Source organism: Podarcis bocagei (assembly GCF_964188305.1).
Source record: "Podarcis bocagei genome assembly, chromosome: 15".
NCBI classification, from domain to species: domain Eukaryota; kingdom Metazoa; phylum Chordata; class Lepidosauria; order Squamata; family Lacertidae; genus Podarcis; species Podarcis bocagei.
In genome coordinates, this window is record NC_138141.1 from 18,343,823 (window position 1) to 18,369,336 (window position 25,514).

General features: G+C 45.7%; 1 protein-coding gene across 8 annotated transcripts in view; it reads left to right on the forward strand.

Annotated features, from left to right (window-relative positions):
* Nucleotides 1-216: 216 nt before the first annotated feature.
* The window catches only part of CADM1 (cell adhesion molecule 1), a 298,801-nt gene continuing 273,503 nt past the window's right edge, over nucleotides 217-25,514 (forward strand). For 6 of the 8 annotated variants that reach the window (XM_081172621.1, XM_081172622.1, XM_081172624.1 and 3 more), the window contains exon 1: nucleotides 219-533. In XM_081172621.1, the coding sequence (XP_081028747.1) occupies nucleotides 260-533 (274 nt within the window). In that variant the 5' untranslated portion in view covers nucleotides 219-259. Of the gene's footprint in view, nucleotides 534-25,514 lie in introns of all 8 variants that reach the window. The other 2 variants (XM_081172626.1, XM_081172623.1) reach the window with 2 other exon arrangements.

Genomic DNA, 25,514 nt, shown 5'->3' on the forward strand with positions numbered 1-25,514 from the left:
AGAGGCGCGTTATTACTATGCAGACCACGCCCTCTCTTTGCAACACTCCCCTCCTGCCCGCCTTTCCATTGGCCGGCGAGGCACGAGGCGGCCGGGGCTCTCTGGGCCCGCTCTCCGCGCCTCCGCCGCCTCCAGAGCGCCGTTGGCTCCGCCTCGCGCCCCGCCCACCCGCGCTGACGTCGCCGCATCTCATTACGCGGCCGGCTCGCTCGCGCTGCTATTCCGGGGGGCGCTGCCAGAGCCGAGCAGGTGCCCGAAGATGGCGAGTCGGAGCCGGAGCCGGACTCGGACTCAGGAAGAGCGGGAGAGGCGGCGGCAGCAACAGCAGCAGCAGCAGCAGCACCACCAGCAGCAGCATCACTGCTACCAGCCCGGCCTCAGCCCCTCCGCGCCCTCCTCCTCCTCCTCGCCGCCCCTCGGCTCGCCTTCGCCCCCCGCCGCCTCGCCGCCCTGCGGGGCCCTCACGCCGCCCTCGCCCTCCCTCGTCCTCCTCCTCCTGGCCGCCGCCGCCGCCGCCTCGCTGCTCCCCACAGGTAGGCACGCAGGAGGGCGAGCCGGCAGACGGACGGCACCTCCTCGCTCCCGCACACTTTCGCCTCAGGGCGCTTCCCGCCCTCGCGGGGAGAGGGGCGCCCCCTCCCTCAGCCGGGTGTGTAAGGGGGGGGCTCGTCTCTCTCTCCCCCCTCCCCCAGGAAAGGGGTAGGAGGGTGGTCGAGTGCTCCCCTCCCTCTTTCTTCCCCCTGCCTCAGTTTCCCTGCTGGAAAGGCTGACTCGCTTTTCTAGCCTCTTTTCACTCACACGCAGACACACAACTCCCAGTCATTGAAGGCTGTCTCCTCCACACACACACACACCTCCGTTTCATTCGGCTCCTTCATTGCTCTCCTGCTGCAATCCAAACCTGACTGTGGCTTTTCTCTTTTATTTCTCTCTCTCTCCCCTCCTCTACTTTCCCCATGCTTCTCTCTCTCCTCTTTCCGTGTCTTCTTCGGCCATGGACTATTGTTCTTTTCTTCCCCTCTCCGTGCACTGCAATTCTCTCCACCACCACCCTCCCCCCAAAAAATTCCTTTTAGGATTTTCGGGTTTCTCCTCACTCCCCCCCCCCACGGTGTTTCCCTCGTCAAACTGGTCCTCCTTTTCTTCTCTCCCCACCCCCATCCTCATTGCATTCTTTTTCTCTCTGTCCCCCTTTGCTACACACACACACACACACACACGAGTGTTGACTTTGCTTGTCCCCCTCCCCCCTCTCCTCGCATGTCGGAACTGGAGCTTGAATCAGTTCTTCTCTCTGCCTCTTCTTTCTGTTCTGCTACAATATAAATCTACCCTTCACATTCTTGAGCATTGTTCTTTCATTCACCCCCTTTTTTTTGCTTCTGTTCTGTAGCTGCAATATCAGCTGAAACGTTCCTGTCTCTTCTTTCTCACCCCCCCCCATTCATTGACAGCCCTTGGAGTCTAGCCAAAAGCCTTTTCCAAGCCTGCCCCCCCCCGAATCTGTCCATTTACCTCCCTGCCCGATGTGATTTGTGCTTTCTTTCCATCCCTTCTTTTTCTCTCTCTGCTCCCCCACCCCTGATTCCTGTTCTTGTGCCAGTTTCTACTTTTTTGCTCCTTCGTTCAGATACAGCTCCTGCTATCACTTCTCTCTTCCTTTTGCGTATTCCGTCAAGGTTTCCTCACATCGATTGTCTCCCTTTCTATCAACTCAGTGGAGAATTCCTCTTTTTTGCTTTTGCCTTTGTCACTAAAGTGTCCATGAGCCCCACACCAACTCCCCATGGCCCCTTAGAGGGAGCCAACTACAGTTCTCCCTTTGCCTTTCAACCTGAAGTTGTAGTGCCCTTTCATTTTGCTTTCATGTCTGTTGTCCCTGCCTGTCTCCCTCTCTGTCTCTTTTTCCTTGGTTTGAATGTGAAAACCTTTTCTCTAACTGCCGTTCCCCACTGAGATATGAGGGAGCTACGGCAAAAAGGGGGCTGCAGCAAAGGAGGGGACTCGTCTTGAATGTGCACCCCCCTGCCTGTGTGCATGTGTGTGTGTGTAAGTGCTTCGATTTGCTTTGTGTAGTGATTCGTGCGTGTTGAATCTTCAGTAGTTGATCCATGGCTGTGTTTGGATTCAGCAACTGCCCGCCTCCTGAGGTTCTCCCGCAGGCTTCTCCAAACCTCCTGCCAGTCCGTATCGTGCAGAAAGGAAAGGATTTGAGGGGCTTGGCTTGAGGGTGGTGATGGTGGAGGAAAGGGTAGTGTGTGTGCACTGTCTCTGCAGTGGCTCCCATGTGTTGTGCTTTGGCAAATGCTGAAATTAAAAAAGAAAAGAAAAAAAGAACCCTACACAAGATCTCCCTGTTTCCTATGTCCCTATTGCAAACATTTTCTGTTCCATAGCAGAGTCAGTCTTGGCACGGTTGGAAAAGAAGAGGGCAGTATTTGCTTTCAATAACAAAGAGGAGAGAGGAATCACTTCGCTGTCAGATCGCTCTTTGCTTTGGTTCAGATAATGCTGCTTGCTGATTTCTCTTTACCTACTCCTTTCCCTTTCCTCCTGTGGAAAGAATTGTGGGGCATAGAGAGAGCAGCTTGACGTTGCAGCTTGCCTCCGGGAACTAGTGGAGTGTCAAGAACAGCAACAAGTGAGGGGGGAAGTGGGGTGGGGTAGGAGAGGAACAACCTCCCCCCTCCCAGCTTTGCAGCAAATGAGTCCTTGTCAGAGCTTGAACCTTCAGCTGGGATGTGCTCTCAAAAATGCTTTCATCTCTCAACTGATTATTGGCTTTTCTTGTTTTTCATTCCTCTCTCAATGCATTTTAATATAAATATAATGTGAAGTTGAATAAATTGTAATGGGGTGGGCTAAGCTCTTGTGATATATAGTCAATGAAGAGCTTTTGTTTTAAGAGTAAAATATATTACATGATCCAATTTGTTCTATACACTGAGGGTGGACTGAATTAATAAATGGGAATTCCCTTCAACCTCATTTTTCTTCTGCTTTGAACTGCAAAATTCTAAATTTATGAGTGAAGGTGGTAGACTGGTTTGGAAGCTCTTAATCTGTTGGTATCTGTCTTGGATATATGCAAGTTCTGGTGATTGTAATAAAATACGTTCCTGAAAGAGCACCTTTATTTTTACAGAACCCCTGCCTTGAAAATAGCAGATATGTGAGGGTCTGTTTGTGATGTATAACCAAGGTGAGAGTGGGCAAATAGTGTGGGTGGGGAAGGAAAACCAGAAGGTGGTAATGTGAATTATCTGTTTTGCAGCCAGAAAACAGGAATGCACAAGGCCACTTAACTGGTAGCAAAATAGCCTTGTTGAGGAGTCATTCTAAGTAGCAGTAGGTCTTAAGTTTTTTAAATGAACACAAGAGTTTACCTCCTTAAAAGAGGACATGTTTACTTCGCAAAGGAGGGGCTGTGTGCTCTATGGTCCATGTCAGAGCTACATGAAAATTCTGTTGCCTGTTACCATGGAAGCAGCTTCTTTCTCTTACATATCTTACAGCCTAACACTCGTTTTTTAAAGCAAGATTTTGAACTAAACAGCACTGGTTGGTGTGCTTGTAGCATCTTTTTCTTCATTTTGGCATGCACCCAGTTTTAAATGCACACCAAAGTAGCAAAAGGCTGTTTTATTGAATCACAAGCCATGCATACATTGTCTGAATTGATGCATCTTTTTCTGCAAATTGCAGACAAGGCTTCGGTCAGAACTTCCTCATTGAGAACCTGTTGGTCTGGGGGCAAAACTTCCTATATTGTTTTGCTACTAATGGTTAATGGAAGCCCCTTTGATGTTAGCTGTTGGTTCTTTGTTAATACCAAATACTTTTTGCACAGTTGATCATTTTCTTTAGCATTCAGTGAAAGTTGGTTAACATGGATTTTCTTTGAATACAGTAATAGGTGAGTGAATCTGAGTGAAGAAATAGCCCTGAGGCAGAAGTACTTAGCAGTGACTGGTCTCAGTTTTCTGGGTGCTCTGCAAAGTAACTGCCTTCTCATTGTTGCATCCTTTCTCCCTCACATCCCCATTCTTGAACTGGGTGGCTGCAGAGCAGGGGGGGAGGGGTGGGGACACTTCTCTTGTGTCCGATTGCATTGATAAAATATCCCTCATTAACGCCACTTTATATTTACAGTGTGTCACTGGAGATGTACAAGGCCTCATTTACTGACTTGTGTGACAAGAGCATCTAGCATTATTTGCCCAGGACATTTTGGACTAACAACAGAGCCATTGAGCGATCCATTGAATTTAACTAATACGAGAACGGTGGGGAATAAAAGCGCAGGCAGCTCTCTGGAACAAAGAGCTGTATTCATATGTATGTTGTACATGCTTTATCAAGTTCTGCAGAATAGCCCCCTTGGAAAGGGGTCGGGGAGGGAGGAAGAGAAGAAAAACTGTTGTCACTTTCTGTTCATTATGCTGGCTCTGCAAACCTTCCATTGGAACATAGTGCCTTCCAGAGTGATGCGATCGTCCTGAATGCTGACTGCAACAAAGGTGACACTTGCTTTTTCAAAAACCGGCAGTGTTCTAGAAGGCAGTTCTGGTGCTGGAATTGTTTTGGGTAGCTGCCTGAAGAGCGGAGCGTAGAGAGACATGTCCTTGGTGGTGGCTGATCTTTTGATCATAAGATGGTGAAACAGAGATGTCACTTTAGCATGATGCCTGTCAGCTTTCGGTGCCAGACATTCAATATGCTCAGACTCGGAGGCAGTTTACGTAATTATCTTGCTGTCTTAATTTTTAAAGGATTTTCTGTCCCTCCTTCCACCAGCTGGTGATTCTCGTGTTCAAGAGTGAAACTATAAAACGGCCCCTGGTTTTATGGGATTGCGCTGTTCGTGTTCCCACTCTCACACCTCTTGGTTTTAGATAGCATAGCAAAACCAATTCAAGTCATTTCTTCTGGAGAACTGGACCACTAAGCAATAGCCACCTTCAAATAAAGTTGCTTTTTGTCATGTGGGCATGAATGCACAATTCCTTAATGCTTCATTCTGTCAGTAAAATAAGAACACAGGCAAAATTCACAGTGAATATAATAATATGGCAACTCTCTTAAATGGTGGCAGGTTCTAATACAGGTAACAATTTGGATGAAGTGAATTATGCTTGAAGGGGATACAAAACAGAGTTCTTTCTGTTGTTGATTTTAAAAAAGTTAGCAAGTTTACATAAATCAAAGTGTTTTCTCTAATGGAACCCTCAGCAAGATAAAAACGAAGTATCTAAACAGTGCCATAGAAGAAACGTGACTTGCTCTTGCATTGGGTGTTTATTATCTGGAGAGTAGCACAAAGAATCAACTGTTGCAGAACTGAAAATTCACCAGTCTCAGCCTAGAAGCCATTTGTCTAGAAAAAAATTGGCAATCAGAGTTGAAAGTGACTCTGTGTTCTAGAAATGATCTCTGGCAAAGCATTTGTTGCTTGTCTTTGTCTTTGTCAAGCACTTGCCTTTTTTGCCTACAGTCTCTTAGTTCTAATGCTGATTAAACATTCCTTTAACAAGACCTGTGAATGGAATTGTCTTTGAGATTCAGCTCTTGTACTCATCTTCCTGACCAGGAAGCAGCCTTACATGTTTAAGCCCTGTTTTCTCTGGCTACTGCAAGGATACTGCAGTTCAGCAGTGGGTCTTGACCTATCATTTGTGAAGGCTTCAAAGCAAGTGGCTGTTTTCAAAGGAGACTTTTACAAGCTCTTTTCAGAGGTTGATAGTTTTTGTGTTCTTGATGGCTCCTAGCATAGAAGAAATTTTTCCATGCTGAATCCTGGTGGAACATACAAATCTCCTGGGTTCCCATGGTCAGATGGTTTTCATTGGCCTCCTTCCCATTTGGTTAACCTGGTCCTGAAGTCACCGCTGCATAAGTTAATTCTACAGAAGTTGTGTAAAGGAGAGAGCCTTTCCGATAAGCTCCTGAAATAGTACGATAATCAGGAGTGTGCTCTGGAGCATGTAGTAATTGCAGCACAAAAAACGATTCAAGCATGGGTAATTGTAATGGGGATAGGTAATGTTAAGACTTGGTTTAAAATAAGCTGGTAACTTTAATCTATGCATTTCTATAGCACCTTTCATCTGAAGATCGCTGTGCTTTACAGTTAATTAAACTTCACAATGCTTCTATGAGGCTGAAAAGGGAAATATTCCAAGTGGTATCGAAAAGCAGTCACTACTGGGGTGGAACACAGCTGCTGTTTAACAGTGCATGGTAATCCAACGTAGCACTTTAGGAAGAATAAAACTTTTTAGGTTGTGGGGCAGAAAGATCTTGCATACACAATTGGATTTTGGTAGTAGTTATGCTGATACAAAAAATGTCCTTTACAGTGTGTTAGTAGCAGTGATTGTAGCCCTGGGAGAGGATGCTTTTAGGGTCATGCATTTTGGATGGATGGTATGCAATCAGTAACTAAACTTTTGCAGATGACATAATTAAACTCTTTGTTTTTCATCTTCTTGTGGTAGCTACTTTTTTATAATTGAGAGGTGCATAATTAACATTTTTTGTATCTGCCTTTGCTGTTAAGGTCCATTGAGACCTAAAAGCACCATATTAGCACCTCACTATGTTATTGTGTTCAGGTAAGTTTTATATTTCCCAAAATCTTTGAGTGTTTGCCAAAAGCTATGGACAGCTCACTTTCCTGGCCAAGCTTGTTACCTTTGGCTAGACCTGATGACAAAGTTATTAATTTTATGGCTTTAATTTCTGACTCACGTTCCACCTTTCTCTGAACAAGGCAGGACCACAAAAGTAACATGTTAATTGTGTCAGCGTTAGAAGATAGTTCCCCCATCCTGTTTTCGTTATGGAAGCGTGGTAGGGGAGATAACATACGAGTTTAGTTGTCTTTTGTCCAGTTTCTTTACCATCAGTGGGTGCAGTTTGTGTACTGTGTGGTGCAGAAATGTATTTTCATATAATTAACAGCCATCCCTAGGGACCGCTGATGTCCAGATACTCCAAATTGGTCATTTAATAGTGTACCAATTGTGATAGGATGGCACTCGGAAAGTGCTTTACATTTAGTGTTAGGTTGGCCTTGGTTCATTGCTTTGAGGCTTTCGTTGTTGGCTTTGCTCTTTGCTGCTTGGTTGTGTAAACATTAAAGTGCTTTTGTTTCAAACATCTTTTTTGTTGCTTCAGTAGCGAATGGAGTCTTGCCCTTGTTCCCTCTGGGCAGGGCTGGTTCGATGATATGTTCTGCTGGGGCAGCAGTCTGTAGACATGGTCTCTGCCCTGTTACTAAATGACAGTGCTGTGTGAGAGACTGGGTCAGCCTCTAACCCAATGTGTGTGTCTGGTCAGAGTTAATAAAATGTATTTTGCCTTGGATCAGGCGTGCTGTTTCATTCCACATCAAAGACTGCCTATTTAAATGCTATTACCATCCTGTTTGTGTGCATCAGAAATGACTTACCTAGTAATTTCCTCAGTGTTATGCATATACTATGTGCACTTTGTTGATGGGGTTTGGGCTGACTCGTCTGTAGAAACACAATAATTTTACCTCTCTAAAGTGCCTTTACATTTCTTTGGCTACATCTTGCATTTTGAGCAAAATAGGTTGGAGCACTCTGGTATTCACGTCTGGAATACAGTGGAATGCCTTACAGACCATTTTTCTTCTACTCCTTGATGCTTGGAATATGAGTGTATTCTGAAAGCTTTGTAAATCAGTGTATCTATTTCAGTTGGGCTGGTTTCGGGTACTGTATATACATTTTCATTTATTTATTTATACTATTTTTATATCACACCTTTCCTGTAAGGTGCTCAAGGCAGCATACATGGTACTCCTCCCTCAATTTTATTCTCACAACAACCCTGTGAAGTAGGTTTGGCTGAAGGATAGTGAATAGCCAAAGATCACTCAGTGAATTTCATGGGTTTGTACTGTCATCTACCAAGTCGTCTACTGACACGCAAACCATTGCACCACATTTATGATGGCTGTTAGAGGTACATAGATTGAGTACATTAATTGTTGAATCTTTGACTAAATCTTTTTGGTGAATCCTGGCGACAGCACTTTGGTACAAAATAGCCAGTGAAACTTGCCTTTGTCTAGTACCCTACAGTATAAGAAGTTTCATGTTGTATTTAGGTGTGGTTCCGGTAACTTTAGCCCTGTGTTTCACAATTGGTTGGAGTCATAGTTCCTAGTTTCTTTAGAGCAGGAATAGGGAAACTGTTCTCTGGATGTTGGATTACAGCTCCCTTTAGATTAGCCAGTATGACCAGGGAGTTGTAGGCCTAGCAACACCTGGAGGGCCACAAGTCTCCCTTTCCTTCTTTGCAGAGCTTGAAGGAACAATTAGTTTTAATTTCTCCTGATAGTTGGTAGTGATTATGCAGTCGGTTATAGGCCCATGTCATGTTTAGCAGAGCTATGGGTGGTCGTGGCGGAGGACTGGGATTGGAAATTTCCAAATGCTTCATCTGAAATATGTAGACATAAGTGGACTGTGCAAAGCATTTACAACCTCCATGGTCTGTGATGGAGTGTTGATATATGTCCATCTCTGTTTACTTGAATTCTGGTGCAACATATCTTAAGAGACCAAGTTCCTGGTCTATTGTGTGTGTAGTTGGGACACAGCAGACACAACTGTAGAAACTGCTGTAGCTTCTTAAAGCTTTGGCATGAGTCAATGCAGAAGCTTGGGTGCTTTTTAAAAAGCAGATTACCGTATATCTTAAAATTGGCAATTTAGCTCAACGAATGATTTTTTAATTCTGTTTTAAACCTTATATTCTGCTTTATACTGTAAAACTAGTTGAGGCGCAGTCTGAGCTCATCAGCTGTGCATTTTCTATATTTGCTGCTGTCATGAGATGCAAAATCCAGCTTGTCTTTCTATGCGATAATGTTTGATGGGGTCTAAATATTTTATTTACAAGTTTCCTGGTACTTCCAGGATTTTGTACATGCTTTTGATGGTAGCAATAAGTAAGCATGTGGATGGTGGTTGTCAAGGGTGAACTTCCCTTTGCTCCCCCCTTAAACTTTTAGTTCTCTGTTAAACAGGTTGTTTGTTGGTCACTGTAAGGGCTGCTCCTTTTGTTTGTCCCAGAGTATTTCTTCTGCCTTCTATCCTGTACACAGCAATTCACTCTTGTTTAGGAGTTTAATCAGGCATCTGGAATATCGCCTTGATGATGCTTCCCAGCTGTCTATTGCACTTTCTCATTTGTATTTTTTCCTCCTACAGCACAATAAGTAACTCATGTTCTGCTGGGTGCAAATGCCTTACCTATGCCTCTTAACAAAGTGCAATTTCCACTTTCCCCAAAGTGATGCAGTTGGGTGATTGGTCAAGTTGAGAGTTTATTTCCTCTGTCAATCATTTGTGAAGACCAACTTGCAAATCTTTTGTATAAAAGGTGCAAAGCTGGTTTCCGCTTAACTACCTGTTCACAGAACATGGTGGAATAATTAGTAGGCTATTTTTGCAGGACATGTTGGATGAGCAGGGGAGCTTGAGGGGCTATGATTTCAGGGGGTGTATGGTATAGTAGGAAGCAGCAGGAAAATTAGTTGAACTGGCCAGTCACATTTCTTTGTGGTCAAAGATTCCACAGAGGATAGAGGAAGAACATACATACTGAAATTCTTTATTTGAAAAATGGAGACTTCAAAGCTACCAAAAGCACTTAATTTTGCTTTAAATAGCTCAACTACATTTGTGTTATCACTTGAAAGGTTCAGGTAGTGATTAGCTTTCTTGACACTGAATTGTTCCTGCTTTGTTCCTTTCTTGTGAACATCTAACATCCCAAAGATGAGAAGGAGCTCTGAAAAAACAACCACCATTTGGCACTCATTCTAATATTGGCAGCCACTGAATAATCTCATGTAGGATCAGGAGGAAACACCTTTTGAATATCTTTTAGTGGACACAGGCTTTATCCTACATTGGTTTCAGAGTCTGATACTTGCAGTAGACATAAAAAATTAAGTAGGTTAACATGATTTTTTGTTGGAGCCGTTCAGTTTTAATCCCCGTTTCCTGGCTTTTGGATAGGCAGTGCAAGCTTTTGAGTTTAAGGCTACACACTTACCTGGGAGTAGGTCCCATTGAACTCAGTGGGGCTTACCTCTAAGTAAATATGCATATAATTGCATAGTAGGAATCATCAGGCAAAAAAAATCAGCTAGGAGGTTAAAGGCAGCTTCATGTTAGAAATATGGAGATTTCTCAAAAAAGGGGAAGGACAGCAAGAATTAATGTACCAGTTGAGATAATTGGAGATAAACAGATATGAAGTAAATCTTTTGATACTGTAGTTTAGCACTTTAGTATGTGCATTGTTTTGGGATGTTACTGAATTTTGTGATTGTTACCGTCTGTTCAGAAACTTATGATGGGCACTTAAGTCAAACAAAAGCTGCAGTAATATCCCAACATATTAGGAAGCTTTGCAGAATTGAGTGAAGCTTCTTCAAATATCTATAAGGAAAAATGTTGAGTTTTAAATATATATTGGCCAGTGAAGTGTATGGAACAACAACAAAAAATAGCTTGTTAGCACAGAAGCTTTGTTTTCTGCAGGCCCTCTCCTATTGATTCAGCAGGTTGCGAGCTGGTGTATTGGTGGTTCTGATACATGCTTCAATGTCAATATTCTGCTGATTCCAGTAAATAAAAATGTTACTCAAATTACACTGACATACAGTAGTTCAGTATACCATAGTCCAGCCTTTGCCAACCTGGTGCTCTTTAGGGTTGCCATATATCCTCTTTTTCCAGGATGTGTCCTCTTTTTAACGGATATGTAAAATAAGAGTCATAGCAGTCCATACATACAGATCATAGATTCTAACAGCTTAATTTAGAAGGGTGGGGGGCAGTACTTTTGTTTCAATCAGAAACCCTTGCTCAATCTACCACAAATCATTCAGTGATTTAGCAGTAGATCCCAGTCTGAAGTGAGCAGAAGGCAATTCCTGATCACCAAACCTATCCATCTCTCTGTCACGTGCCTACTCTCTCTAACACTGAATTATTTTCCCCAAGCCAGACACCTTCATCGTACCACAATACTGCCACTTTAATGTACTCTGTTGGTGTTTTGTTGTTAGTTTGTATGTATGGTGACATGGAAGGCTGTTTCGGTAACTGAAGTGCTCTATCCGTTTGCGCCCCCATGTTAATAAAGAGTTTGGCTGCAGCCTTGGTCCTTCTTGCTTGGTTAGATTCTGACAGATTTACAACAATACATGTGAACTGTAAGTGTGGCTTTCTTCCAGGTTTGTTATCTGGCCTCACCTGGAGGAGGCATTGGAAACATTAGTCATACAGACAAGCTCTGTAATTAATTTGAAGCATTAGTGCCCCCGCAAACAACAACAACAACAACAACCCTCCTTATTTATGAGAGCTGTGTTTATACTACACTTTAAGGAGTGGCACTTTTGGGCTTTTGATTCCTCTCAGATAGTTTGTCATGTTGTCTGCATGTTACAATTGCATGCGTCTTGAGAAACTGCTGTGACTTGTGACAGTGCCTTTAAAACAGAGCATGAGTTTTCTGCTAAGCAAACTGCATCTGGCGCAAGTTGCTGGCTCCTCCTCTGCTAGCAGTCTGAGCTTACTTTTCATATGTCATTAGCAAGAATAAAAGGGAGATTGCTCCGCCTACTCCAGGTCACATTGTGGTAATTAAGTGGCGTCTCAATTGTAGGGTATTTCACATCTGATTCAGCTTGTTTTTGTGTTGAAATCTGCTGCAGTGACTCACACACTTAGCTTTCCTTGGGGAAGGGAATGGGTCTCTACCTGCATGCCAGATGTGTCAACCCCCCCCCCCAGTCCCCTGACAATGCCTCCTTGTCTTTTCACTAATCCTCCCAAACTGGCTTGACTGCCATACTTTCCAAATGATGTGCCATGAGAGATCTGCAAATTTTTGTGTGTCTAAAGCTTCTGTCCACAAAAAAACCCCACTTTCTGTATTTCTGCATTACTTGGTTCCCCTGGTCTTCGATTCCTGCCCTTGTGAGAGGTGGGGCATTTTGCAGAAAGCCATGAGGTGCACAACTTCAAAGCTGTGGGTGGTTCTTATTTATGCTTGAAAATACTTGTTTTTTAAAGCTTGTGAGTGAATTCTGAAAAAGTGTGGCTTGGGGTACTGAAAGTTTGGAAACCACTGGTACACCTGCAGAGATAAAATGTGACCAGGTTTGTGTGTGATGACATTGCATATTGTCAGTTTTTAATCTAAACCAGCTTTCCTCAACTGGTCAATGGCCAGGAATGATGGAGTTTGTAGTCCAACAACATGCATAGGGCACCAGCTTAGGGAAGCCTGGTCCACACAGCTAATTTCCCCACAGTATATCAATGTTTTAATCACAGACAGACAGGATGACTAATTTGTACTTAAGTCAAGGATACCCTTTGTTCTCCTTAGTAGTGGTTGGGTGAAGCATCATACACTTTCCTCCAAGGCAAAACTGTATATGTTAGCATAATGTGACAAGGGTTGTTCCTTATTTTAGATCTGTGTGTATGTTCCTAAAATACTATACTGGTCTGGTTTTCAAGAGTGTACTTAGTGGTGAAGAATTTGATTTCTTTGGGATATGGGCTTTAAAAAACCTCATTCTCAAAGCATGTGCTGGCTGCCAATAATTAAGCACTTGCAGTTATAGGGAACGAGTAGAAATGTGAACATTCAGGAGTAATTGTGTTTAAAGATGGTATGATTAGGAGGCTTCATTAACACCATACTTTTTGGCACTGTGAGGGTTTGATTAGCTGCTTGTGCGTGAAAACGTGCTCCCTCAGAGTTTGTGCGCCCCCACAAACCTCCGTGTGTGACGGAGCTCCTCAGACATGTCTGCTCTAGTCACTAGTAGAGTCCGACAGTGGCTGTCTGCGGAAGCGTTTCCAACAAAGAAGTTCCTTAACGGAAACGCGTCTCCTGGACTCACGGCGTGACAGTTTCCTGCGAGGTATGGGTCTCCCTATGGGAGACTCCGATACCTCCCCACTGTTTTCGCTGGAAGCCTCCCTGAGCCCTCCCTCCTGCTCGCATTCCCTCAGAGACCCACTCCTCCCCCTGCTGGTCCCTGCTTCAGCAGTTGAGTCTCTTTCATCCTGCCTGAGTCCCTCCACCACCTGATGCTCTGATGGCAGTTCCCTGACATCCACCTCCCCTCCAGGGCCCCCCTCACCCCCTCCCAATTCCTCCCCCCTGGGAGGTGAAGGGCTAAAACCCCGAAACGAATCTTCCTCATCTTCTGACGTCTCGAACAATTCTCTCCATCGATCGTCGTCCTGGCCAGCTGAATCCTCCTCCTCTTCAGAATCTGGGAACCCCTCCAACTCCTCTTCCTCGTCGGTGGTGGCAAAGTATTCCCTTCGGAACCTCGCTACAGGCTGAGGTTTACGTGGGAACCTCTGATGAAAAGTCTCTATTAAAACCTCGTCATTGACATCCTCTGCCCTAACCCAGGTGTTTTCCGACTCCGGTTCCCCTTCCCACATTACCAAATACTCTACTTGATCTCCCTTCCACCTGGAATCGAGGATCTCCGCTACATGGTAGCTGTGTTCCTTCTCCTCCATTGCTGGTCCCCTAGTGACCCTCCCCTCACTGTCTCCTCTATACGGTGACAGCAACGACCTGTGAAAAACTGGGTGCAGCTTCATGTGGTTCGGTAACCGGAGCCTGAAAGCCACTGGATTGACCTGCTGTATGACTTCAAACGGACCCAGCCTTTTGGGTCTTAATTTCTTACAACCTCCTTTGAATGGCAACCCTTGGGTTGACAGCCACACCTGGTCCCCCACCCTGATGCTTTCACCTTCCCTTCTGTTTTTGTCTGCTTGCCTCTTATATTCCTCCTTAGCCCTGTTTAAGTTGAGTTGGAGCTGGCGATGGATCGCTTCCATTTCTTCCACGAACTGTTCTGCAGCTGGAACGCTCCAGTTCTCCCCCTCCCCCCCTGGGAAGGCTCTGGGATGGCACCCGTGATTAGCCAAAAAGGGGCTCATCCCCGTGGACACGTTCTCTGCATTGTTGTAGGCAAATTCTGCCAACGCCAGCTTCTCCACCCAATCATTCTCTCTGTCATTAACATAACACCTCAAATATTGTTGGAGAACCCCATTTGCTCTTTCCGCCTGCCCGTTGGTTTCAGGATGACGGGCCGTCGAGAAATTAACCTCTACATGCAGTAAGCTCATGAGCTTCCTCCAGAACCTGGAAGTAAATTGTTTCCCTCGGTCTGAAACCACCCTCAAGGGGGCGCCATGCAACCTAAACACATTCTCTACAAACAATTTGGCGGTTTCTTCTGCTGTAACCGCATGTGAGCAGGCTATGAAGTGGGCCATTTTAGTTAACAGGTCTACTACAACCATGATGGCTGTTTTCCCTCTAGACCTTGGCAGATCAGTCATGAAATCTATTGCCACTGCTTCCCACGGTCTCTCAGGTGTGGGCAGTGGTTCTAATAAACCAGCCGGCGCCTGCCTCTCCCCCTTGGCTCTTTGGCATTGTTCACACCCTCTCACATACTCCCGCACATCTTCCCTGACCTTGGGCCACCAAAATTCCCTGGTAACCAGCCACATGGTTTTGTGTTGCCCAAAGTGCCCTGCTGTGGGGCTATCGTGCAGCTGCTTGAGTACTTTCTCCCTCAATTCCCCTTCAGGTATATATAACGCTCCCTTATAATACAATGCCCCATTTCTCTCCTCAAAACCACCGGGTTTGTCTTCCTCCCCTCTGAGATCCCTGAGTTTCCCCTGGGCGTATGCATCCTGCACCGTACCCTCTACCAATTCCCTTTGCCCCACCAAAGTCGCCCCACACACCCAGCGGTCCTCTGGAATGATATGGGTTTCTTCGGGTGCTCCCTCCCCCTCCAAATATTCAGGCTTGCGTGAGAGAGCGTCCGCCCTAACATTCTCTGGGCCTGGCACATAACAAATCTCAAAGTTAAATTTGGAGAACTCTTGGGCCCATCTCAACTGCCTTTGGTTGAGCACTCGCGCCGTTCTCCAGTACTCTAGATTTTTATGGTCCGTGCACACTTGCACTTTATGTTGTGCACCAACTAGCAGATGCCTCCATCTCCGGAACGCCTCATGAATAGCAAGCAGTTCTCGGTCGTACACCGTGTAGTTCCTCTCGGATTTGTTCAGCTTCCGCGAGAAGAAGGCACACGGACGCCACTCCGACTCCTCCTTCCCCGGCTGCAGAAGAAGCACCGCCCCTATGGCTCTGTCAGATGCGTCTGTTTCAACCCTTAGCTTCTTTCGTAAATCCACATGCAGAAGTTGTTCTTCAGAGGCGAAGGCCCTTTTCAGTTCCTCAAACGCTCGCCCCGCCTCCGCCGTCCATACAAACTTCTTCTTACTGCTGAGACAGTCAGTGATGGGCGCCGTCAGATGGGCGAAGTTGCGGATGAACTTACGATAAAAGTTTCCAAACCCTAGGAACCTCTGCACATCCTTCTTGGTTTTGGGTGTTTTCCATTCCAGCACTGCCTGTACCTTGCCGGGATCCATGGCCAATCCCTTGTCTGACAGGCGGTACCCCAGGAATTCCACCTCCTTGGTATGGAACCGACACTTCTCCAGTTTGACCCACAGCCTGTTGGCTTGCAGTCTGCTCAACACTTCTCTGACGTCTCTCACATGTTGCTCCTCATTCTCAGAATACACCAACACATCATCTAGAAAGGCAACGCAATTCTTGTAGAGCAAAGGGCCCAGCACGTGGTTCATAAAAGATTGAAAACACGCGGAGCCTGCTTGTAATCCAAATGGCATAACGAGGTATTCAAACGCCCCCAAAGGGGTAAACATGGTGGTTTTCCATTCATCCCCTTTCCTTATGCGTATCAGGTTGTACGCCCCCCTTAGATCCAGCTTTGTGAAAATCTTTCCCTTCCTCACCATGGTCAAAATATCATCAATTCTGGGCATAGGGAACGCCACCGGTTCAGTCACTGCATTCAGCCGCCTAAAATCACATACAAGTCTCGGCTTGTCCGCATTTTTTTTGTCCACAAAGAACACTGGGCTCCCCCCTGCTGCTTTGGACTCTCTGATGAAGCCTCTCTTCAGGTTCTTGTCAATGAACCCTCGCAACTCCTGCATTTCCCTGTCTGACATGGCATACAACTTGCCCACGGGAAGCTGTGCTCCAGGGAGTAAATTGATCTGACAATCAAAGGGTCTATGAGGTGGTAGTTGGTCAGCTTCCTTCTCGCTGAACACGTCGCTGAGATCTGCATACTGTGGTGGTACCTTCACCTTTCCCATTACTTCAGTCCCTGCTAGGGTGGCTTGGGCCCCTACTGAACCCTTCTCCCCTTTGCAGTGTTCTAGGCAATGTGCTGAACCAAAGGACACCACTCTTTGATGCCAGCCAACCAGCGGATCATGTAGAGCTAGCCAGCTCATTCCCAAAATAATGGGAGCGCCTCCCAGGGTGGCCACATTAAACGCTATCAGTTCTGTGTGCCTTGCCACCCTCATTATCATTGGGACAGTCTGCAAGCGGACTCCTCCTCCCAACAACTCCCTGCCATCAATCGTGGTCACCTGCAGGGGGTTGCTTAAAGGGATGGTCTGTATCTGGTGTTCAGCAACAAACTCCTTGCTCATAAAATTGCAGGAGCTGCCTGAGTCCAATAGCGCCTTTATTTTTAGGGGGTGCCCATTCTGCAGCTCTAGCGACACTTCAATCACTAGAGCAGGTCGAGGAGCTTCTGGCACGGGCACTTTCACTGCTCTTTGGCCTGGCTGCAGTGCCCCAATTGTGGCAACCAGGCGTTGGCTTTTACCTGCTCCGCTCCCCCTTCTTCTCCCCCCTCAACAGCTCCCACCATCCCTTGCCATTCCTTCCTCTGGGGGCAGACTCTGGCAAAGTGGCCTGGCTGTTGGCAGAGATAGCATTTCCGGGGGCCCTTTCCCTCCTTCTTAGCTCCCTCGCTGGTTTTTGAAAATGCGCGCGCGCGCGCTGTTCCGATTTCCATCGGCTCTGCCGGCGGGAAAGCTGGCTCAGGAATGTCTGGAATGCGGAACTCCTTCCAACGTTCCCCTCTCCCTTCCCGCCTCTCCAAGGCTCTTGCCTCCTGCCGCGCTCCTATGGTCAGCGCAGATTTGGTCAGCTGATCCATAGACTCCGCCCTGGGGCTCCGTGCCAGCTCGTCTTTCACCCCCGAAGAAAGACCTTCTTCAAATAGCATTTGAACGGGTGCCGCCGATAAATCCCAACTCAGTCTGTGAATCAGCATGGTAAACTCAGTCCAATATTCACGGACAGATCGACTCCCCTGCTTACAAGCCATTAGCTGTCTGCGCACCACCCCTTCCTCAATATCGCTGGAAAACATGATATCCATTGCACGAAAGAACTTCATTGTGTCCTTTAGTATGTCATTGTGCGTTGCCATTAGGGGTCGCACCCAGTCTCTAGCCCCTTTCTCAAGATGCCCAATTACAAAAGCAACTCGCGATTCCTCATCAGGGAACTCATCGAACTGCACATTAAGGGCATATTGCATCTCTGTCCTAAAAGCATGGTAGTCCTTGGGGTCCCCCCCAAATTTCTGCACCAATCCTGGTACCTTTCTGGGGAATTGAGTGGCTCTCCCCTTCTTGTCTGCATCCTGAGCCCTTCTCTCCTCCAGCCTCGCCGTCTGCAGGGCCAGTTGAACCTCCAACGCTCGGTATCTATCTTCCAAGCTTGGACCAGCTCCAGCCCCTGCTCCTCCGGTTCCGGTTGGTTCGCTCATGATGCCTTCTCTTGCACAGGCAGCGTACAAAGACTGTCGGACTGCTGTGAGGGTTTGATTAGCTGCTTGTGCGTGAAAACGTGCTCCCTCAGAGTTTGTGCGCCCCCACAAACCTCCGTGTGTGACGGAGCTCCTCAGACATGTCTGCTCTAGTCACTAGTAGAGTCCGACAGTGGCTGTCTGCGGAAGCGTTTCCAACAAAGAAGTTCCTTAACGGAAACGCGTCTCCTGGACTCACGGCGTGACAGTTTCCTGCGAGGTATGGGTCTCCCTATGGGAGACTCCGATACCTCCCCACTGTTTTCGCTGGAAGCCTCCCTGAGCCCTCCCTCCTGCTCGCATTCCCTCAGAGACCCACTCCTCCCCCTGCTGGTCCCTGCTTCAGCAGTTGAGTCTCTTTCATCCTGCCTGAGTCCCTCCACCACCTGATGCTCTGATGGCAGTTCCCTGACAGGCACCTTAGTACGTTTGGATGAAATAATGAAAAGTTCCAGTGACTAATGCTTAAGGTGGGTTGAGGAGTTTCGGTTTTGGACTCTTAGCTTCCATCATTCACAAACAGCATGCCGACTGGTCACGTATGATGGAAGCTGTAGTCTTGAAACATCTAGAAGGCTACAGGTTACCCACCCATGGTTTAAGACAGGCATGTCCAAAGTCCATTTTGGTTTAATCCTGCCCCTGTGGCAGTTTATTTCCTGGGGTAAAATCCTAAAAAATCCTCAACAACTTCAACCCTAAAAAAAGCTCAACCTCAATCATAAAAAATGCTCAACAACTTTCGTTGGCCCTTTGGTCGGCCCTCATGGCCCTTCACTTCATCAAATCTGGCCCTCTTCGAAAAAAGTTTGTACACCACTGGTTTAAGACCTACTAACCATGCCTGTTCCTTAAAAGTGATGGAATCTGATTAACATGCAATAATAGTTGTGTTCCGGGGCTAGAATTGAAAGAGATGCGTCCTTAATTTGCTTTGGTCAATCAGTAATTTTTCTTCACTGCTGCTTAACTGCATACTTCCTGAATTCAAATCTAAGGTACAGTCTACCTGTGGCATGTTAGAGCTAAACAGCTGGGAGGGGTGTTGATTCCAAGTGATGTTTAATACCGTCTTGGCTAGGGGCCTCTGTAAAGCTATATTTAACAGTGTTGGAAAAATTTGTGGAACGGAGCCTTGTGTTAATTATATTCTTTGCCATCATGGGTGTTGGAGTCTGCTGCCTTTGCTTGCCGTCTTTTGCCTTTTATTGAAAAATCATACACAGGGCTCCCTGGGCTTTCTGTCTGTCTACAATTCCCTCTGGTTCATGGCTTTGTTCTGCATGTTTCTCTCTCAGTTGTCTGACTTTGCTTGGATATACAACCATGTATTTCTTTGGGAGGGTGATTGGCAGCTTTGTAAATAAACCCCAAAAGTTACTAGCCTGCTGAAAAAACATCCCTAGCCTACTGGGGCCTGGAAGTGGAGGGACAGAGAGCTCTTTTGCTACGCTATGCTGGATGTGAAGGAGGGAGCCCCTATATAGCCTACTTGGCTTCTATCCTGTATACAGAGCAGGGGCAGTCTGTATCTCCTCTAACAGTCCTCTCCCTCTCCTGCATGCAGTTTCCATTCACCTATGGCAACCAGAGTAGTGCTTAAATACAGTGCTGGTGATGCGTTGCATCAGAACTTTAATGCTCAAGGCTTGTAGGCAGGCAGAGGTTGAAGGAATTTCACTCAAGAATGTGGAAGAAGCAGGGCACTTAAACCGAGTGTGCTTTAAGCCACCAATGACCAAAACCCCACAAGCTGTAATGGCTGACTCTGCACTGGGAACAGCTTACTTCAGTATACAGTACTTATCAAGGGAGATGAGATGCTTACGTGGGATTAAATAATAATAACAGTAATAATAAAGCTGTGACCTCCTTCAGTTGGTGGCCTCTAACATTATCCCATATATGGAGAAGCCTGGAAGAAATTCACAGCCAATAAAACTTGGAAGTGGCTGCTTCTCCCTGTTCAAAAATAGAAATATGAGCTAGAGTCGACAGCCTCAAAAGATACATCAGAGTTATCGGATTAAGCATGAGAAAGTGCTTGTTGTTGCATTTCTGTCTTGTAAATGAGCTTGCAATGCAGCCCCTCTTGCTGTGTGAGAGCGCTTTAAAATATTTGCGCTATTAATCTCTGAAGTTAGTCGCTGTTAAATGTTGCAGGGCTTTTTTTGCTAAAAATTTGTGTGGAAAGCAAATTGTCCTCAAGCAGCCTCCTGTGAATTTTGTATATGTCTCTAAGGTGAATAAATTACTAGCTAAAACTCTTAGAATTATATATTTTTATAACTTATTCAAGGAACATATTGTGATTTTTGCAGAGATGAATGTTGTGCTGGACGCCTTTAGTTGCCGTAATATATCAGTCAGCCTCCAACCCCCTCCAACCACTGACAAGGTTCTCCTTTCTTTACTGCATAAGCCGTGTTGTGTCACATTCTGTATAGGTGATGTTATCGGCTTGGATGCTTCTGTTTAGTAACAAGTCGGTCATATTTCTTATTGTTTATAGCCAATGGATATTACAACATCAACTTCCCCGTTCCCAACAAAGTGAGGTGCAAATACACAGAGCAATATTTGTAAGCCTGTGGATGAGTTCTTAGGTCATGGCTTTGGCTGCAGCATTTCTCAGCTTCTTGCATCTATATTGTGAGGCATGGTGAAATGGATCTGTTTTGGCCTTGAGCATCATGTATTCCTAAACTAACTCTCTCCTCTCCTCTTCCCTCCCCACCTCCTTCACCACAATGTCATAATGTAATGCTTTAACTATTTCACAGCAATTGCTGGACTTCATCTTAAATATCTTACTGATTCTAAGGACATGTAAAGGTAATTTAGGGATCAGTGCATGCTCATGGGGACTGTCCTTACTATTCCAGTGGAGAAATCAGATCTGATGGTGCAAAGGAATTGAGGATGTGGGTCTTGCTCCACTAGAATGAATGGAGAAGCCATTGCTGGCAAAGGAATTCTGTTTTTGTGTCAAGCTGCTATGCCCCAAATTCCGTAGCTGCCAACTGCCCACACTCAGCGGCCCCATGCCATCCTACAGTCCCCTGTGGTGCCCTACAGCCCCCCGCCCGCTGCAGCCCACCCCTGCCCCTACCCCTAGCCCTGCCCCTAGCTACCCTACTGGATGTAGGTTATTTAATTTTAGTTTATAGATGAAATCTGAGAGGTCTTGATTTCCCAAAGCTGCCTAATATGGCAGAGCCCCAAGTATTTTCAATTTGAATTTCTTGGATCTAAATCTTATACATTAATTAGGAGACATAATTGGAACTACCCATTAGGTGGGACTGAGGCAGAAATTGCTAATAAACAACTCTTCATTTGTGTCTGTGTTTTGCAAGGAATTGTAGTTTCTTCTTTCTTAAATGTCTTCTATTCATTTGACCTTCTCCTAATGTCTGCTGGAGTCATGCAGACTGTCAGCCTAGTTTTATTCTTAGCATTGCTCCCTATCATCCAAGTGTCTTGTCAATGTTTCCCTTGCAGTTGTATAGCTATAATGTCTTTGGCTCCGTGACTGTATTTGCGTAAGCATTATGAACAGATTAAGTGAGCTCACCTGGTCCAGATTTTCAGAGGAACCACAAATATTTTTGTAGTTTTCCTGAAGTGCAAAGTGATGTCAGGTGCTATTTCTTGGTAGACATTGCAGACAGGCTGGGGCCACTGTCATGTCATGTGAGCTGCATTAAACACTTGTCTGGCGGCGTTGCTTCCAGCAAGCATTTATTTGCAAAGTGCACTGCTGAAAAATTGACAACAAGCTTGATGAATCTAGTTGGTTGGAAAGCACTGTGTTAATGAGTGAGATAAATGGCTTTTCCCATTGAACTGTGTTGAAAGAGACTAGCTGGCCAATTCTGCCTCCTATTTAAGAGAACCTATACTTTTCTCTTTCACTAAGATCTGTAGGCAGCTCTGCTGTTCATATTGAGGGATGAATCATTGCTCGGTGGAAGATCACATCCTTTTCTTGAAGAAAGCCACCAGGTTTAGTCCCTGAATTCTCCAGGCAGTGTGTAAAAATCCCCTGTTTAGAACTCTGCTCCCATGTTCAGTTCTTCCCATTTAATACAGAAGCTGTGCAGGATAGTTCCATAATGCTGTTGACCTTGATGACCCCTTGCTCAAGATGCCTGCACTCCATTGAGTGTGGTGCAAATGTAGCGAGGGTCATCTGAATCTGAAATTGTATCACTCTGAAGGTTTGCTGTTTGGTTAGCTTGTTCTATATTTTCAGGAAAAACCAGCTTGTCATAAACTAGGAAACACCTTGATTGGAGTGTGTTGGAGGTCATATCTGTTAAGTACAGTCATACCTTGGGTTACAGATGCTTCGGGTTACACACCACGTCGAACCTGGAAGTACCGGAACAGTTACTTCCGGGTTTCGGCACTTGCGCATGCGGAGAAGCGCTAAATCACACTTTGCGCATGTGGAGAAGTGCCGAATCGCGACCCACGCATGCACAGACGTGCGGGTTGCGAACGTGCCTCCCGCACGGATCACGTTAGCAACCCGAACGTCCACTGTATGTGATTGCTACTGTGGGTGTGGGCAGAGACAGACTGCAAATCTTCAACAGAAAAACTATATAGCCATAATTGCCCTATGGAATACAGAAACTGCCATGGGTATTTGGGGACAGGTTCTGATGAGGGCTAGTCTATCTATGAACTTTTGGTTTCCTCATGTCCAGTGCAGAAAAAATGGAGCAGGAAAGGTGGTAGTGTGGATCTCTTTAGGCAACAGCAACATTCCCTACTCTGAGTTACTCCTGGTGGAAGGCAAGCACTGTTGTGAGTCCTTAGCATTGTGAGTGAGTGTAGGCATAACCTGCAGAAGACTGGAATCTCGGGCCCCAGGGATATGGTTGGGGTTTCTGGAAGTTTTATTACTGTTATTACTTGGTATGTTTTAATCTCTCTAGTTGGCTTTCTGTTCTCCTAGTTTGAATCCCAGCTGTTCTTCCCCATACTATGAAACATAATTCTCAACTAAAGGAAGAAAATAAATCCATAAAAATTCTAGCGCATCCAAAATCGTTTGCAAAATAAGCAAATGCACGCATCTTTTACCTTCATCCCATAATTTTGGTTATGGCAAGTGGGCTTTCTATCTTCAAACTCTGTTTTTTTCAAGTTCATAGCTCTCCCACCCCCGACCCCCCATTCAGAATGGTGTATCCTTTTAGTTTCTGAGGTGGAAGTAAAGTAATACAGTACAAGCTGTTTCTGAGCGAAATGCAGGCACTCTTCCTTTTTTTGATATGTCAGCACATCTTTGAAATGTTCAGTGTTTATGCCCACGTTTTCCCCCCTGATCTTAATTAAAAGAGAAAAGACCTGGGGTGTGGTGTGGCGGGGAGAAAGGAAAGTCTTCAAAATAAATTTGTAGTGCCATTTAATATTGATATACTGCACCAGTGTCATTCTGTATAATTATCACATTTTTGAGAACTGTCTAATTAGGATTCTTGGGGGTTACAAAGTTAAGTAGAAAGCTTATCCACAAACATCAGAGCTGTTAATGTTTGGTTGAATGTCAGCTTGTCAGGCTGCCAGCTTGCTTAGGGAACAGTTAGGTTAGAACTGCTTGTGGAGTCGGCCTGCTTGCTTAAGTGGGGTGGGGAGGACACCAAGAGACCAGCTTAGAGCTCCCTGTTGTAGGAAACCCTCTTAATGGAGCCAGAAAATCTAGGTCACTTTAGCAGCAACTTCAATTCTGTAGGCAGATTAATTTTTATTTGTGCCACCCTAGTTTTAAAGCATGCTGTGCAGAGCCCAGGAAAATGGTGTATGGATCCTTAGTACATATTAGTCAGTGGGGGAGCCTAGAATTAAATTGATGGGTGGGGGAGTTTTGATTGTAGTTTAGTAGTGAAAATTCAGCTCACTGCTAATATGACCACCTGCTGGGAAAGAAGTCAGCATTGATTTTAACTCTATAGCTTCCACCAAAAAAACTCTCCACCTTCAGCTGCAATAAGCAATTAGTGGCTTGCAACAGATCTTGAACATTTGGGATGGGAGAGGAACCAGGAGACTTTAGGGAGGTTTGCTTTTCGAGCCTGGTTGGCATATTGCCATAAAGCAGACAGCAGTAAGGTGCGAAGGTTAAGGGTAACAGGACTGTCACCAAGCAGTGTCTTGCTGGTGGGCCATCTAACCCAGTGCTGCCTGTCCTAATTGGCAGCATATATCAAGCCCATCTTTATAGGGCCTCAGGCAGAGATCTTCCCAATCTGCCTTAATTGGGGATGCTAGTTAGAAAGTGCCCTGCAGTGAGCCAGGCAAACTGCATTTTGTCTCATACAAAGGCCCTACCTATCCCAGCTCTGCTGCTTGAGATCTTCAGCTGGTAATTGATTTAGTTGTGAGGGAGGAGCAAGGGAGGTTTCCTCTCCAGTGAGCAAAGGTGTTGGCGGTTCAATGGGAAGGTGAACCAGTCAGACTGGTAGTGACATTGTAGGGAGAGAGCAATGCCATCCAGCCTGATGGAGGGTAAAGGCAGGACTTTGAGACACCTCAGGTACAGGGTCCCATCCACTGAGAAAGTGAAACCTAATATGCAGGAAAGGAAATGGAAAAAGTAGGAGCAGGAGCAGAGCGTGTGTGAAACCAGTGAGAGAAGGAGGGTGAAAGAGAGTGGCTTGCATGAAAGAAAAAGTGAAGAAGATAGACCGGATGGACTAGATAGGAGTACAGGAAGGGAGCATGAAAATGTGAGTGAGCTTGAAACGGAGGAGGAGAAATGAGCAGAGAGCCAGGTAGTAAACAGACAAAACACAAGCGAAGGTAAACAGTGTTTGGAGCAAGATACTGATTGAAGCAGAAATAAGGGGAAAGGGCGTCACCTGTGATGAATTAAGGGAGGAAACAGATAAGAAAGGAAAGGTGATGGTAAGGTCTGGAGGCAACATACTTCGGTGTCAGGAATATAAACAAACAAACATAAGAGCGTGCCAGCTGATGAGAAGAACATGAAGCCTGAAAAGCGGGGTGGGCGGGCTCTGCAGATGGTTCTGTGCATAACAGACGTGCTGGAACTCTGAAGGCACTGGGGACTCTAAGGAAGTGAAGCAGGAAGCTTCACAGTGGCCTCTTACTTTTCAAGGAAGCATTCTGTCACTGGTGCCTGTTCCCTCCTTTGCATTTTGTATTTGCCAAGGTATTCCACAACTCGCTTGCAGATCCCGTTTTCCCACCCTAGGCTAGGTTGACTGGCTGCTGCAAAAATATAGGAATGCAGTATAACAATGTCTTCTCTCTCTTGCCCCTCCCCGCCTCTTTCCCCATATGTCACCACATGGGTTTCTCATGCGATGATATGATAGCCATGTTCAAATGTGATATGATAGCCATGTTCATGTGATATGATAGCCATGCTCATGTGATATGATAGCCATGTTCATATATATAAAAGGATGTCATATAGAGGAGGGACAAAGGCTGTTTTCTGCTGCTCCAGAGAAGCGGACACGGAGCAATGGATCCAAACTACAAGAAAGAAGATTCCACCTAAACATTAGGAAGAACTTCCTGACAGTAAGAGCTGTTCAACAGTGGAATTTGCTGCCAAGGAGTGTGGTGGAGTCTCCTTCTTTGGAGGTCTTTAAGCAGAGGCTTGACAACCATATGTCAGGAGTGCTCTGATGGT